This window comes from Oncorhynchus nerka, linkage group LG7 (genome assembly GCF_034236695.1).
Source record: "Oncorhynchus nerka isolate Pitt River linkage group LG7, Oner_Uvic_2.0, whole genome shotgun sequence".
Lineage (NCBI taxonomy): Eukaryota > Metazoa > Chordata > Actinopteri > Salmoniformes > Salmonidae > Oncorhynchus > Oncorhynchus nerka.
The window spans coordinates 64,330,996-64,344,664 of NC_088402.1; the positions used below are offsets into that span (position 1 = coordinate 64,330,996).

The window sequence follows — 13,669 nt, forward strand, 5'->3', positions numbered from 1 at the left end:
TTGTTTAGTCTGTGAAGCCTGGATGTGCCCTAAAACCCATGAAAATTGTGAGCATAACATTTTCACTCTGTTTTGTTTCATAGCAGAAAATCTTACGTAAACTTAATGCTATCATGACAAATTCACGGTTATGGCTTGGATTTAGATTTGTTTGACACTCTCTTCGCATTTAAAAAAAAACCTGTATGTGTGAAAAGCACAGTGCTAGCGTGCTAGTGTGAGCCTGTGAGGTTGTGTGTGGGTTGAATCAGATGGTAAGCTGAAGCTCTGTTGTGCTCTGCAGGTGAGCAGGTTACCTGTGGAGAGCTGTGGCCAGTACACCACCTGCAAGACCTGTCTGGGCTCTGGAGATCCCCACTGTGGATGGTGTGTTCTTCACAATAAGTAAGTGGATCACTTTACATTCATATCTTGTAAGGCTAAATGAATGTATTGGGGGGGGAAAAAGAATGGTTGGTTGGTTTGTGTGATCAAGTTGCCTCAGTTGATGCCAACTTTAACAGAATTAATTGATTCCAGAACTGCTGCACAGATTTCCAAGGTGACATTTGATACCAATCAAAGTGAGAATAATGGAGGCTCTGTTAAACATCAGGGTGGCCAGATGCTGTTGGAATGTAAAAGTCTAGCAGCAATACAGCCAGTTTATTATGGACTTTTAATAGCACCACTAAGAGATCCGGGGTTCAGCCCAACTAGTGGGAAGCTGCCTGCTGTCACCCAGTCCACCTGGCCCGCTCTAGTCTGCTCCACACAGGAAGTGACAGGTGACAGCTGCTCCAGATGTGATCCTTCCTGTTGACCCCTGGGATGACCCCTGGGCAGCAGCTAGTAGGAGCTCAGGAAATGTCTAAATATTGCTGGCCCTCTGCCACTCCTCTCTCACTCCCTCACTTGTCATCATGCACATTTTTCCTCCAGTCCCACTGTAGATGAATTGACTGGGTACGTCATGACAGAGTGATGTGTTCAGTTACGGGGAGAAGGGTATTCCTGCGAAGGGAGAAGCATGTGTGGCTGCTGCATAGTGTACACTTTAATTTATTGAGTGTAATGGCCACAATATGGAGGGGGTTTCTCTGATTAACGGAAAAACAAAGTAACACTAATAAAGTAGAGCAGAAATCCCCTGAGTGGATTTCAATGAAAGGTCTAGAAATGTAAGCACGTCTTTCAAATAGCAAGCCATGAGAAAGTCCTGCAACTGTTTCATTATGTTACATTTCTCGCACTAAGGCCTGGTTTTGTCACTGTGTTACATATCTAGATAATGTCCAGAGGTAGATGAAAATCTTTTTTTCTGAGCCTAAGACCTCAATGATATCCAATTTTTAAAAAAATACAAATAAATGAATTCAGTCCTTTTATATTTCTCCCTGCCATCCATACTTTAATCAAGATAACAATCTTCGGACTGATGATGTAATAATTAGCATAGATTTTGCCAAACTAGTTTGAAAGTGACATTTGTTTGCATATTAATGCGATATCCCCAACATTGTTTACATAACCTTGTGACAACCACTGCACAGCGCAATTAGTGTGAGATCAAGCAAAGTGATGAATAGATTGAATGGCTGAATTGTGACTGATTCATACGTCCAACCTCTGTTCCTCTCTGGTGAAGCGTCATCCCTGTGTGACACAATCCGCTTCTATTCCCATCCACTCGTGTTCTGCTCCTTTAGGGGGCTTCAACGTGCTGTCTGTCAGGCTGGCTGTCTACTTGAACCCCTATGATGCTCAAACAGAGAAACAAAGGGAATTTGATTGGGTCAGATTGAGATGGGGTGACAGGCACATTCAGTCAGTGGGACAGCAGACACACTCAGGTCATATGCTCGGTGGAGTCTGAGTTGTGTCGTCTCACAGTGTTGGGGCCCATGAGAAACAGAGAGCAGGGCTTTGTTCATCCTAGCAGGGTACAGGCCAGGCCAGGCAACCTCAGACTGCTCATTCATGTGCAGGAGGTAACTCAAATTACTGGGATGACTCGCTTCCATGGACCACAATGGGCATCTCCTATTCAAGCCCAGTCAATGAGCCACGTTTTCAGCACACACATTATTTGGTGCTCAACTTTAGATTGTCTTTAATTTTTCGAATTTCTGACCAGATTACTAAAACTCATTGTGGTTTCTTCGATATCTTTGATATTACTTTTTCTAGGCCAATCGATGCGGTCACAGGTCCTAAAATGAAACTAATAATATACTGAACTTTCTAAAGCATTTTTTTTTTTGGTCTTGAGGTTTTTTATTTTGAGTCCTTTGTGGGATATTGCTTTTTTGATCATGAGGTAGCTATTTCAGCTGTATATTTCAGTGTTTAACACAGATGTCTGCAATGGCCCCATTCAACCCTTGCTCTCATTTCACGGATAGAGAGCTTTATTTTGGTACGTCTGTGTGACATAACTCTCAAGACCTCATTTAAGGCACTTATCAATCTGAATGCACTGCCTCAAGCTTTTGAAGGTGGTATGATGAGTTTTCATATGAAAACGGTGGTGTGGGTTGTCATGTGCTCCTCTGATCTGTAATATCTACATTTATCTAGGCACTTATCACTTGTCTTGCTACTGTTATGACACGTATTGGAGTGATGCTCCAAAAAACGATGCAGTGAAATTTTGGGGTTGTTAAATCTTCATTCTTAAACCGTGTTGCCAGAGCTCCCCTTCCCTTGGGAAGATGGGTTGCCATGGGAGATGGCTGTTCAAAAACACCCCCTGCCAAAAACACTCTTGTTTGGGAGACTAGCTTTGACCTGCTTCCCTTTCTTTTACTTGTTGTCTCTGCTTTGTCTGCTATTCCTCCAGGGCTCTTTAGCCTCGAGCCATCATGTTAGTCGAGCCAGGGTAGAGGAGGAAAAAAAATGCACCCTGGGAAATGGTCTGTGTCCATGGCAACAACAGGAAACTGGAAGATGGATTTGCAGTGTGATTCAAATCAGGCTTATTTAGTGATTTCTCTGCTACTCTATCTGTTGAGTGGGGCATTGGTTAGGATGTCTCATGTGGCATTTATCTTGTGGAAACTTCCCCTACTCAAGAGACTTCATTAATGTTCTATAAATGATGAAAGCACACCGTGAAATGACAGCACGCCATCATATGTCAGTATCTGTTCAGTTATTAATGTAAAGTGCTCACTGAATGGTGAAGGTACCTCTGCGTTAGTTTAAATAAGACTGGGATTGTCAGCGTATTATTATAATTAGAGGATCATTGAGAGCAACTACTATTACATGAAAATATCATATGCTTTTGCTTTTAATGTAATATGGAACATCTGCAATGTTTACTGTTTGAAGACAGCCTTTCTTTTATCCAACATTTTGCAGAGCAGCAAATGCACATTCTGAAAATGTTGTCCGATGTCTTTGAGAGAAGGTGTTTCAGATTAACATGGTTCAAGGTTATAGCAAAAAGGACAGTGAAGAAAGCCTGTGATAAGTGACTGCCCTTTCAATAGTTTCGCCCCCTCAGCAGACATGATTGTCTCTTGTGTTGTCTTTCTCTCTAATCAAAGTCAAATAGATAATTATGCCAGACCCTTAGTGGCCGTTACGGTCCCCACCCTCCCCATATCAATGAATGTGCTCAATTGATCCTGTCTCTGTGTCCCAATGCTTCCCAGTTAACCCCGACACTGCCATTTTAGTTATGTAATGACATTATTAGTAGATGATTTAAATGTGTTATGAAAGGCTTTTTTAATCTCCTCCGTCCAATTAATCATTTGAACAAATTGAAACTTTGCCTTTTAGTGTCAGAATGAACACAGAGGTCATAATTGCCAGGTTGCAATTGTAAATGAGAACTTGTTCTCAACTTGCCTACCTGGTTAAATAAAGGTGAAACAAAACATTAAAATAATGTGGTTTGAATGTGGCCTTGGATTTATTTAATAGAATTCATATAACCTGAAGTGGTGAATTGGGCATGTAGGGAGGGAGCCTATCTGCCAAAATAAATGACTAAATCAGTTACTCCACTCTACTGGGCTTATTCCTTAGAAAAAAGCCTGTTCTCATGTTTAAATGAAGCCATGTGCTCAACGCGTGGCTTTCTCTTAGGGTTAATGTGAGCCCCCAATCTCCCGTTTCTCACCCATGTCCCTCTTAGTGCCTTTAGTGCCTCGCTACATTCTCCTCTGACAGTTTCTATCCCCATTTCACTTGATCATATATTTCAGAGGACTCCTCACCTGCTAATTGAAGATGTGTTGAGTCCATTTTGTCCCCACAAAGAACAGTCACTAATGCAGGTCCCTGATCCACTGGATTTCTCATGGCGTCATTGCAGGGCTGTTAGAGAGAGAAAGAAAGAAAGCAGCTGAAGGGACCTCCACCCCAGGGGGACAACGTTTCACCATAAATCACATATCTGCCATTCCACTAGGAAGAGGGCTGCACTGTAATTGAATTAAATCTCATTCCTGGAAACTGAACGAGAAGAAATGACAAAGCAACAGAAGAATCGCAGTGATATGAATTGTTTGTTGTTGGCTGGCGAGGAGACGCACCACAGTTCCACTTACTTTACAGAGAGCAGTCATGTCTAGGCCCTGCATTTTTTATTAAGCCTACCCCCATTCTTTCCCCAGACATATGGCTTTAATTAGAAGTAAACAAATCATTTATGGTGTGTTGCGTCTCGGGTAAAAAAAAACAGCCCTGGAACTGTAGCGGCTTCTTAATTCTTTAAGAAGATGTTCTTCTAAAGGAAAATAAAATACATTTCCTTCCGGAGACACGCTTATCAATGCGCTTAAGTTGAATGCTAACCTTCAAATCAAGTTTGTGCTTCACTGCTTCTGTTTTCTCGCATTGACGAGCCTGTGAAATATTAGTAGGCATGTGACACATGTCAAGTTTATTTTATTGGCAGAACAAAACAATTTATATTTTCATTCATTTCATTTTTGATGTTTATTTTTTCCTTATATGTAATTTTCATCACGTTGCAATATTCTATTGAATGGTTTCTGGACACGGTGTTAATGGAGATTGTAGTGAGATAATGCTGTGTGTTGTCATGCTCTGCTCTGTCTGTCCCAATGTGAAATAATCCCTAATCGTCTGCAGTAAAATCCAGTGGCATATTGGACATGGTAAAAAGGACAGGGCTGGTTGGTGCGTAAGCAGGAGTTTTCATTGGGGATAATCCTCAGCCACTTTCAGTGCAGCTGTCAAGCTTAAACATGTGAAACTTTTAACTGCACTTACAGTAACGCCACGTCTAACAAATGTGCTGCTGTTATAAATGTTTTAATATCCGGCTGCTCCTTAGAATCTGTAAGGAGAAAAATAGGACATTCACTTCCACAGCAGATAATAACAGGCTTAAAACAAAACTGCAACAAGAGAGAGAACGGCTGCTATGCCGCATTAACCTGATCATATTTTTGTCACAAAAAAAACATTTGGTTGAATTGTCATTGTTCTGGCTTCAATAGGGATTTATGAAAGAATTGGTTCCAATCATCAAGACCAGGTAAATGAGTTAAATTAGCAGTATAAAAGTTTCTGCTATGCAACATTAACCTGACAATAGGGAAATTGGTGACAAAAACATCTTTGAAGTTTGTTGCGAATGTCACGCGGGACTAGGTGTGTGTGCAGGAATCAGACGCAGAGAGAGAGTAACGGAGTAAAGTGCTTTACTATTGCACACCAAACTGAATAAGCCCAATACAATACAGGGCGCAGGACACTATACCAGACAACCCAAAACCACAGGGTGTCCAGTATAGAAAACAAAATACACCACGACCTAATATGTACACACGTAACAACAGACAATCCCGCACAAAACAAGGGTGGGTCAAACTACTACATATAGGGAAGCTACAGTAATTAAACCAAAATACACACAGGTGAAACTAATAAGACAAAACCAACAGACAAACGAAAAAGGGATCGGTAGCGGCTAGTAGGACGGTGACGACGACCGCCGAGCACCACCCGAACAGGCAGGGGAGCCAACTTCGGCAGAAGTTGTGACAGCGAAGTGATGCTTGGCTCAGAATATTTCAAAATGTGTCATTTTGGGCTATTTCCATGTATTTTCCTAAATGTGTGTTCATGATTAGAGTAGATTAGATGTCTATTTAGTCACATGCACTGGGTTGATGATGTAGTTGCAGTACACAGTGAAATACTTAAGCTCCGAGCTCCAACAGTGCAGGTGTGAAGAAAAAGTAGAAACCTGCCATGTTTTGTAGGAGCTCGAAGCGAGGCACCATCCATTGGTGCCATGTTAGCCCTACCTTAGTTCATACACTGGAATCATTTCTATGCTGCTCATATCTGACCTGCCCACTTAAACCACCTCAGTCATTTGTTACACCTAAATCTTATTCCAGAGGTTACACGTTTGTGCCAGACTCCCGGTGCTCTGTTGGACAATGGAGTGGATGGATTTTTACCCAGTAATATGGCTGCAGGCTGTGTACTGCATTGAGCTGAGTGTCATTTTAGGAGTAGTACAGCATGTAATGTTGTGATCATTATTGACCCCTAACCTCATTGGGTTTTCTCCCAGGTGTTCCAGACAGGAGGCCTGTGAGAAGTGGGCCGAGCCGCAGCATTTTAACACAGAGCTGGACCAGTGTGTGGACATTAGTGTCACACCTAACAACATATCTGTGACCTCTACTTCCACCCAGGTAATTACAGGCTGTAAAAAAAATAAAAATAATAAAAAAATGTTCTCACCAGAGAAAAGCGCGACGCTAGCTAATCTCAACATGACCAATATGGAGTTGGCTCATTAAGCTGTCGTTAAAGATTTCTGGTGTTAGTCTAACCTTCACTGAGATGCAAGGATACGCGCAGGGACGACTCCACCTGTCACCTGATATGCTTCTCTCCCGTCTCTCTCCCCCCTCCTCCCTCCAGCTGAGTGTGAAAGTGGTAAACGTGCCCAGCCTGTCAGCCGGGGTGACGTGTGTGTTTGAGGAGTTGACAGAGAGCCCAGGGGAGGTGCTGGCCAAGGGGCAGGTCCTCTGTATGTCCCCCTCCCTCAGAGATGTCCCCTCCTTCGCACAGGGATACGGTAAAGCTTCTATCAGATACCACTATAAATCTATAGTAATAATACTAATAATATAAACCATTTAGCAGATGCTTTTATCCAATGCGACTTACATTTGACATATGGGTGGTCACGGGAATCAAACCCACTATGCGGGCATTACAAGGGCCATGCTCTATCAACTGAGATACAGAGGACCACGTTCAAAGGTTGTCCGTGGAATAATAATGTTGTTATTTTCTGATGATCATATTTATCACTATAGCCATACTTTTTGTGTATGATATTATCTATACATTTTCATACACTTCAGTTGGTTGTGTCTTATTTGCTTTTTGTTCAGACTGCTGTAATGTGTCTGACGTACACAGTGTTTTGGTTTTTCTGAGCCTTGTGGACATGGGCCTTAATGTGTTTTTCGAAAACAACTGAATGCTCTTGCTGGATCTACTGATGGGAACCTGAAAAGTGCAGTAGCTCGTGTTTTGTTCCATTAGCGGCAATTATTTAAAGTCCACTAGAAATGCTTTGCCAATTATCTTGAAGTCAGGCCTACAGGTATAATTGGACTAGTTGAGATGCGGCCTTTACTTCAAATGAAATAGTACATCTGTTCATGGGTTCCTGTTTAGGACCATAAGTGCACTTCTCTTGGTAATGGAAATGTTAGATAAAAGGCAGGAGCAATTAGACATTTTTATACAAATCTACATGATTTCATTTGCTTAGAAGAAGATTATTTTCCTGGGGTATGGGATCTCAGACGGACGGATAATTGTTTCCGAGCTTCTAGGCTGTTTGGCTCACTGTGGGTCTTTTGTCATTTCAGGTGACAAGCGAGTGGTCAAGTTCTTCCTGAAGTCCAAGGAGACAGGGCACAAGTTCATCACCACTGACTTCATCTTCTACAACTGCAGCGTGCTCCAGTCGTAAGTATCTATCTATTACGATCTCTCATCTCGCTCTCTGAGGAGAGGACATACAGAGGAGTGTTCAGTGAAGTAACATATTGATTGGGTCAGTCCGTCCCTTGAAGTTACTTGATGATTTCTATGGGACTGTGTAGCCACGTCAGGCTGGGAAACTGCCTTGACAAGTCACAGGTTACCTGTTTATTTCATTCATTTATCTCCTCGTCAAGTTGTTTTTATGATGGTATAAAAAATACTGTAGGTCAGTGGTCACGGACTGGTCGATCGCATTTCTAGTCGATTATCAAACATTTCTGTAGAAAAGCCGACGATAAAAGGCTTGCGTTCTTTTTTTGTATTATTCGTGTTGCGCTGTTGGCTGTAGGTACACTTGATTCAGAAGCCCTTCATACCGGGTTGGCAAAGTTTATAACCATTTCATTTGTCTGAAAAGACAAACTCTGCCTACCTGGTGGACCAGGAGACCTGTGGCTAAATCGAGTGTGCCTACTTCGCTGGCCGATTGGATAGCTCAAATCACCATGCCTAGAAGTTTGATACTAGCCTACCTGAGATTTCATAACTTTTAAAACAATGACCAGAGAGACTGTCAAAGAATACAGAAAAGAGCTTCTGTTTTTACGAGTGAGCTCAGGTTAAATTTTTCATTCAGCACTGTCACTGTTTTTATTCAACACTATTACACAACATAAAACACCTACTGTCGTTTGCACTGCAGCTGCAATGAATGAGTAGCCCTGCATTTTATATTATTATTAGCAGCTCGTTATGTCTATTTTAATATCAAGGAATATTTCAGTTTCTCTGGTCATAGGAACAACATGAATTTGTGCTTGAGGCAGATGCGGATGCGATGCATCAAGTGGACAACGGTGTCCCCTTTCTCTGTGCTTTTACACCTGCATTGTTTGCTGTTTGGGGTTTTAGGCTGGGTTTCTGTACAGCACTTTGAGATATCAGCTGATGTACGAAGGGCTATATAAATAAATTTGATTTGATTTGATTTGATCAGTCTCACCAGAAGGAAAGGAAGGAGAGAGCATGGACCGTGAGAGGTGGACCCTCTGCTGCTCTCTCCCTCAATCTGCTGAGACTAATGCCATGTTCAAAACAACTGGGAACTCGGAACTCCGACATCTCCGACTTCAGTGCGTTCAAGACATTTGGAAACTAGGGAAAAAACTAGATTAGACTGGGAAAAATTGCTGTGAATGGTCATCCAACTCGAAATCTTTGGCGTCTTTCTAGAGCCCCAACTTTCCGACCTGAACGTCACTGACGTCGTGATTTTATCTAGTTTTTTTCCAGTTGCCTTGAAAGCACCATCATCATCAAATACAGGTGCCATCAGTCCAGTAAAATAAAAAAGCAAATGATTTCAATTTATACTCAGCTGTGCCTCGCAGGTGCTACACCAACTGTTCTATTTTGTCATCAAAGCTCAAGTTTTGAAATATAATGTGGTCTGAGAAGAACAATATCGACATCTAGCCAATATGCTGTGATAATGTCTTAGGCCTGCCTACTGCACAAACCTCATTCCAACATAACTGTTTTTATTAGGTTAATGTTTAAAAAATGCAAGTCATGTTTTAAAACAAATCTGAGTGGTAGATCTCGGCTTTGCTTTTTGACTGCGAAAGTGATCTTTACTCAGAAAAGGTTGGTGACCACTGCTGTAGATGCTATAAAGTTATGTTTATTGTCATTGTTTTCAACAAGGACTTTCAGAAACTCGTCATGTTGGAAAGCAAAAATACAAGGAAGGACACAAATACAATGACAAAACCAATGAGAACTGGCAATCATGCCATACACAGAGTGATGTCCCACTGCTACGTCCATACTCCTTGTCGCTGTTATCCATCATACGACCACAGGACACATGACCAGATAACGTCCTGGACAGGCTGGCCAGATGCTGCTGGCTAATATGATTTCAGATGGTCCTGGTCTGGAACAGCAGCAGCAGCCTCACGCAGGGTAGGGCCAGGCTTCCAGACCACATCTGTGCTGAGGCAGAACAATGGGACTGTGCCTCTCTCTTAGGATCAGTCGGAGCCCCTCGCTCAGAGCCTCTCGCTGGCTGCAGCTTCTGTGAAGGGCTGAGCTCCATGCCTGAGGTCTCGTCTTTCTTCTGCTTCGTTTGTGGAGCTGCACCGTTTTACTGCCATATGTGTGCAATTGCATTTCAGCTGCACAAGACTCTCGGTTAGCACTGGGTCGATGGTGTGGGTGTCAGTGTTCTTTTTTTTGACATGGAGGAGTGTATGACACTCAGTATCATACTGAATATTGTGTATATTGCCATTGTTTTTGAATTTACATGATGCCTCACAGTTTAAGATTAACACGTTAACGTAGAAAAAGTGGTTATCTGGCAAACTCGGTCTTCATCACATCCAAACATGCTTACTATAATTTGTTTGCGGCTAAGGAAATGCCAAGTCAGAACCCACCACGATCACCTGTGGCGTCACTCAAGGCTCCGTCTTAGACCCCATTCTATTAATCATCTACATGCTCCCCCTTAGTCTCCTAATCCGGAAACTCACCATCCACTTCCACTGCTATGCTGACGACACACAGATCTACATAAAAACAACTCCAGACTCCCTCTCATTCATACACACCCTCACCAACAGTCTGGATGACATCAGAGCCTGGATGTCAAAAAACCACATACAACTCAACAATACTAAAACAGAAGCAATCCTCATCGGCACTCGCCATCACACCAAAACCAATCCCATCACCTTGGCGGCCACTCCATCCAACTGTCCTCCTCCGTCTCCAACCTTGGAGTGTTACTGGACCCCTCCCTCACTTTCTCCGACCCCATAAAATCCGTCTGCAAAAAAACAATAATTTTACCTGAGAAACATCACCCGGCTCTGTCCTGTTCTCTCCAAACTTGATCTGAAAAAGCTGGTCAACTGCCTCGTCACCTCCCGACTTGATTACTGCAATGGCTTCCTTGGTGCTCTCCCTTCAAAGGCATCCACAGGCTGCAGCTTGTGCAGAACAGAAATGCCAGGGTCCTCACAAGAACCCACATCACACCCCCATTCTAGCCTACCTGCACTGGCTACCCATCCAATTCAAAATCAACTTCAAAATCTTCCTGTTATTCCTCAAAAATACCTCTGGTCCCCAATACCTCAGTGAACTTCTCAGCCCTTAACAGTTCTCACGTTCACTCCGGTCAAATGGTCAAAGACTCCTTGCAGTCCTAAAGACACGCCTAAAAACAATGGGTGACCAAGCATTCTGCTCTCTCGGACCCCGGGTTCTGGAACGAGTTCCCTCACACCCTCCGCATGCCCCAGACCACCACTGCCTTTAAGTTTGAGATTAAGAAACACTTTTTTAAACTGGCTTTCACTTAATGTGATCTCTGTTGGGGTGTCTGTCGTTGGTCTTGTACGTTAGTGTCGAGTTCTATTGTTTTGACCTTGTTGCCTCCTCTACTGTGTCTTGTATAGTACTAGACCGCTAGCTATCTGTTAATTTCTCGCTTAATGTTTTGTAGCCCTTTTATTTGTAGAGCCCTTTTAATTGTTATTTTTATGGTTTCTCTCAATGTAAAGAGCTTGGTTATTTACGTCTGTAAATTGAAAAGCGCTCTACTTATTATTATTATTATTAAATGAATGCGTTTTTTTGTCAGAGAATAAAATGGCCTTGTCGGCTGGCAGAATACATACACAACGATCAATTCTCTAGTGTAAGGAAGCAGGGTAACATAATCCATGCAGGGCTCGCCAGTTGCCATGGCAACCTCGGCAGAGGCCTACCTTGCCAGAGTAGTCTGCCTGAAGCCAAGCCAGATTTCCTGTTTTCACAAAAACCCTGTGGGAACATTTAGCCCTTGAATTGTTTCCCCCTCTGGTGTTGCTGGTGGACAGCACTCACTCACTCACTCACCCACTCACTCACTCACTCACTCACTCACCACTCACTCACTCACTCACTCACTCACCCCCCCAGCCCTGCCACGTTGGCTCTCATTTTCTTCTCCCGCAATTTTGTAAGAGCTCCTTCCCTTCTTGCATCCTCAGGGATAATGACCACCTGTAAAAGGGAAGTTAGCTAGCTCTGAAGCTCTGACTGATTATATACTTTCACCGTATCTCCCCTTGCCATTTTAGGCATTTAAGCACAAAAGCTTCTTATTGTAAGACTGGAAGGTAAGAAATGATTACATCTCTGGGATACCTTTTAAGGCTCTCTCTCTCGTCTCCCCTGCAACACCTTTCAGTTCTCCCCTTCCTATCTCCATTATTTACCTGTCAGTCATATTTTCCACAGGCATTCCAATAATAATAATAATAACAACTTTATTTGTATAGCGCTTTTCAATACAAGTAACAAAGTGCTTCACATCATAAAATGATCAAATCAAATAAAAGTGCTAACAAAGAAACATAGACAGAAGGAAGGAGAAAGAAACAAGAAAGCTCATTAAAATCTTACAGTGAAATCAAGTATTTTTATAATACTGTAGTATGTCTTCAGCAGGGATTTAAAAGAGGCACTGCATCTGCAAGCCTGATCTCCTCTGCCAGACCATTCCAAGGTCTAGGGGCCCTAATGGCAAATGCTCGGTCTGCTTTAGTTTTCAAACTAGACTTTGGACTGGTCTGCCAGAGGATCTCAGGCTGCGCCCTGGCTCATATGGAGATAAAATATCAGAGATATACAGTACCTGTCAAAAGTTTGGACACACCTACTCATTCAAGGTTATTTTTTAAATATATTTTTTTGCTATTTTCTACATTGTAGAATAATAGTGAAGACATCAAAACTATAAAATAACACCAAAAATTGTTAAACAAATCCAAATATATTTTATATTTGAGATTCTTCTGCCAAGAGTTTTGCACACTCTTGGCATTCTCTCAATCATCTTCATTCTCTCAACTATTAATCTGACATGTCGCATTCTTAAAATAAAGTGGTGATCCTAACTGACATAAGACAGGGCATTTTTACTAGGATTAAATGTCAGGAATTGCGAAAAACTGAGTTTAAATGTATTTAGCTAAGGTGTATGTAAACTTCTGACTTCAACTGTACTATAGTCCTAGTTATAGGTACATATCTACCTCAATTAACTCGTACCCCTGGACCTCGACTTGGTACTGGTACTTTGTATATATAGCCAAGTTATCGTTACTCATTGTGTATTTATTATTACTTGTATTATGAAGTGTTATTACTTTTCTATGATTTATCTATTTTCTTTCTCTCTGCTTTGTTGGGAAGAGCCCATAAGTAAGCATTTCACTTTTAGTCTATACCTGTTGTTTACGAAGCATGTGATTTATAAAATTTGATTTGACCAGTTTCCAGAAACACCACTCCGATTGGCTACTGAATCCACTTCCAAGCAGTGATGTTAGGAAGGAAACTCACTTCATCAGTGTGTCAAGTTTTGGCCGTGCTGTGTTTCTCAGGCTTCACTGAAATTAGACCAAAGTGAATTGATGGAGTTTATACCCCTGACGCAGCATATTGCATATTTCAGTCAAGACATGCTGATCTGCACACAGTATTTACAACAGATCCCCTCCCTCTGCAGTGGAAGGCAGCACTGCACCAGCCTACAGCCAGTGGCACTCATTGTTCTCATATTAAAGCAGGCATTTTCATTCCCTTTACAAGAGTCAGGGCTGCTGAGGTATACTATATG

At 42.1% G+C, this 13,669-nt stretch overlaps 1 protein-coding gene across 1 annotated transcript in view; it reads left to right on the forward strand.

Moving 5' to 3' along the window:
* LOC115132181 (plexin A3) overlaps positions 1-13,669 on the forward strand; it is a 137,545-nt gene that overhangs the window by 64,912 nt on the left and 58,964 nt on the right. The window contains exons 5-8 of the mRNA XM_029664516.2: positions 284-384; positions 6,551-6,674; positions 6,907-7,063; positions 7,872-7,971. Of these exons, the coding sequence (XP_029520376.1) occupies positions 284-384; positions 6,551-6,674; positions 6,907-7,063; positions 7,872-7,971 (482 nt within the window). The remainder of the gene's footprint in view (positions 1-283; positions 385-6,550; positions 6,675-6,906; positions 7,064-7,871; positions 7,972-13,669) is intronic.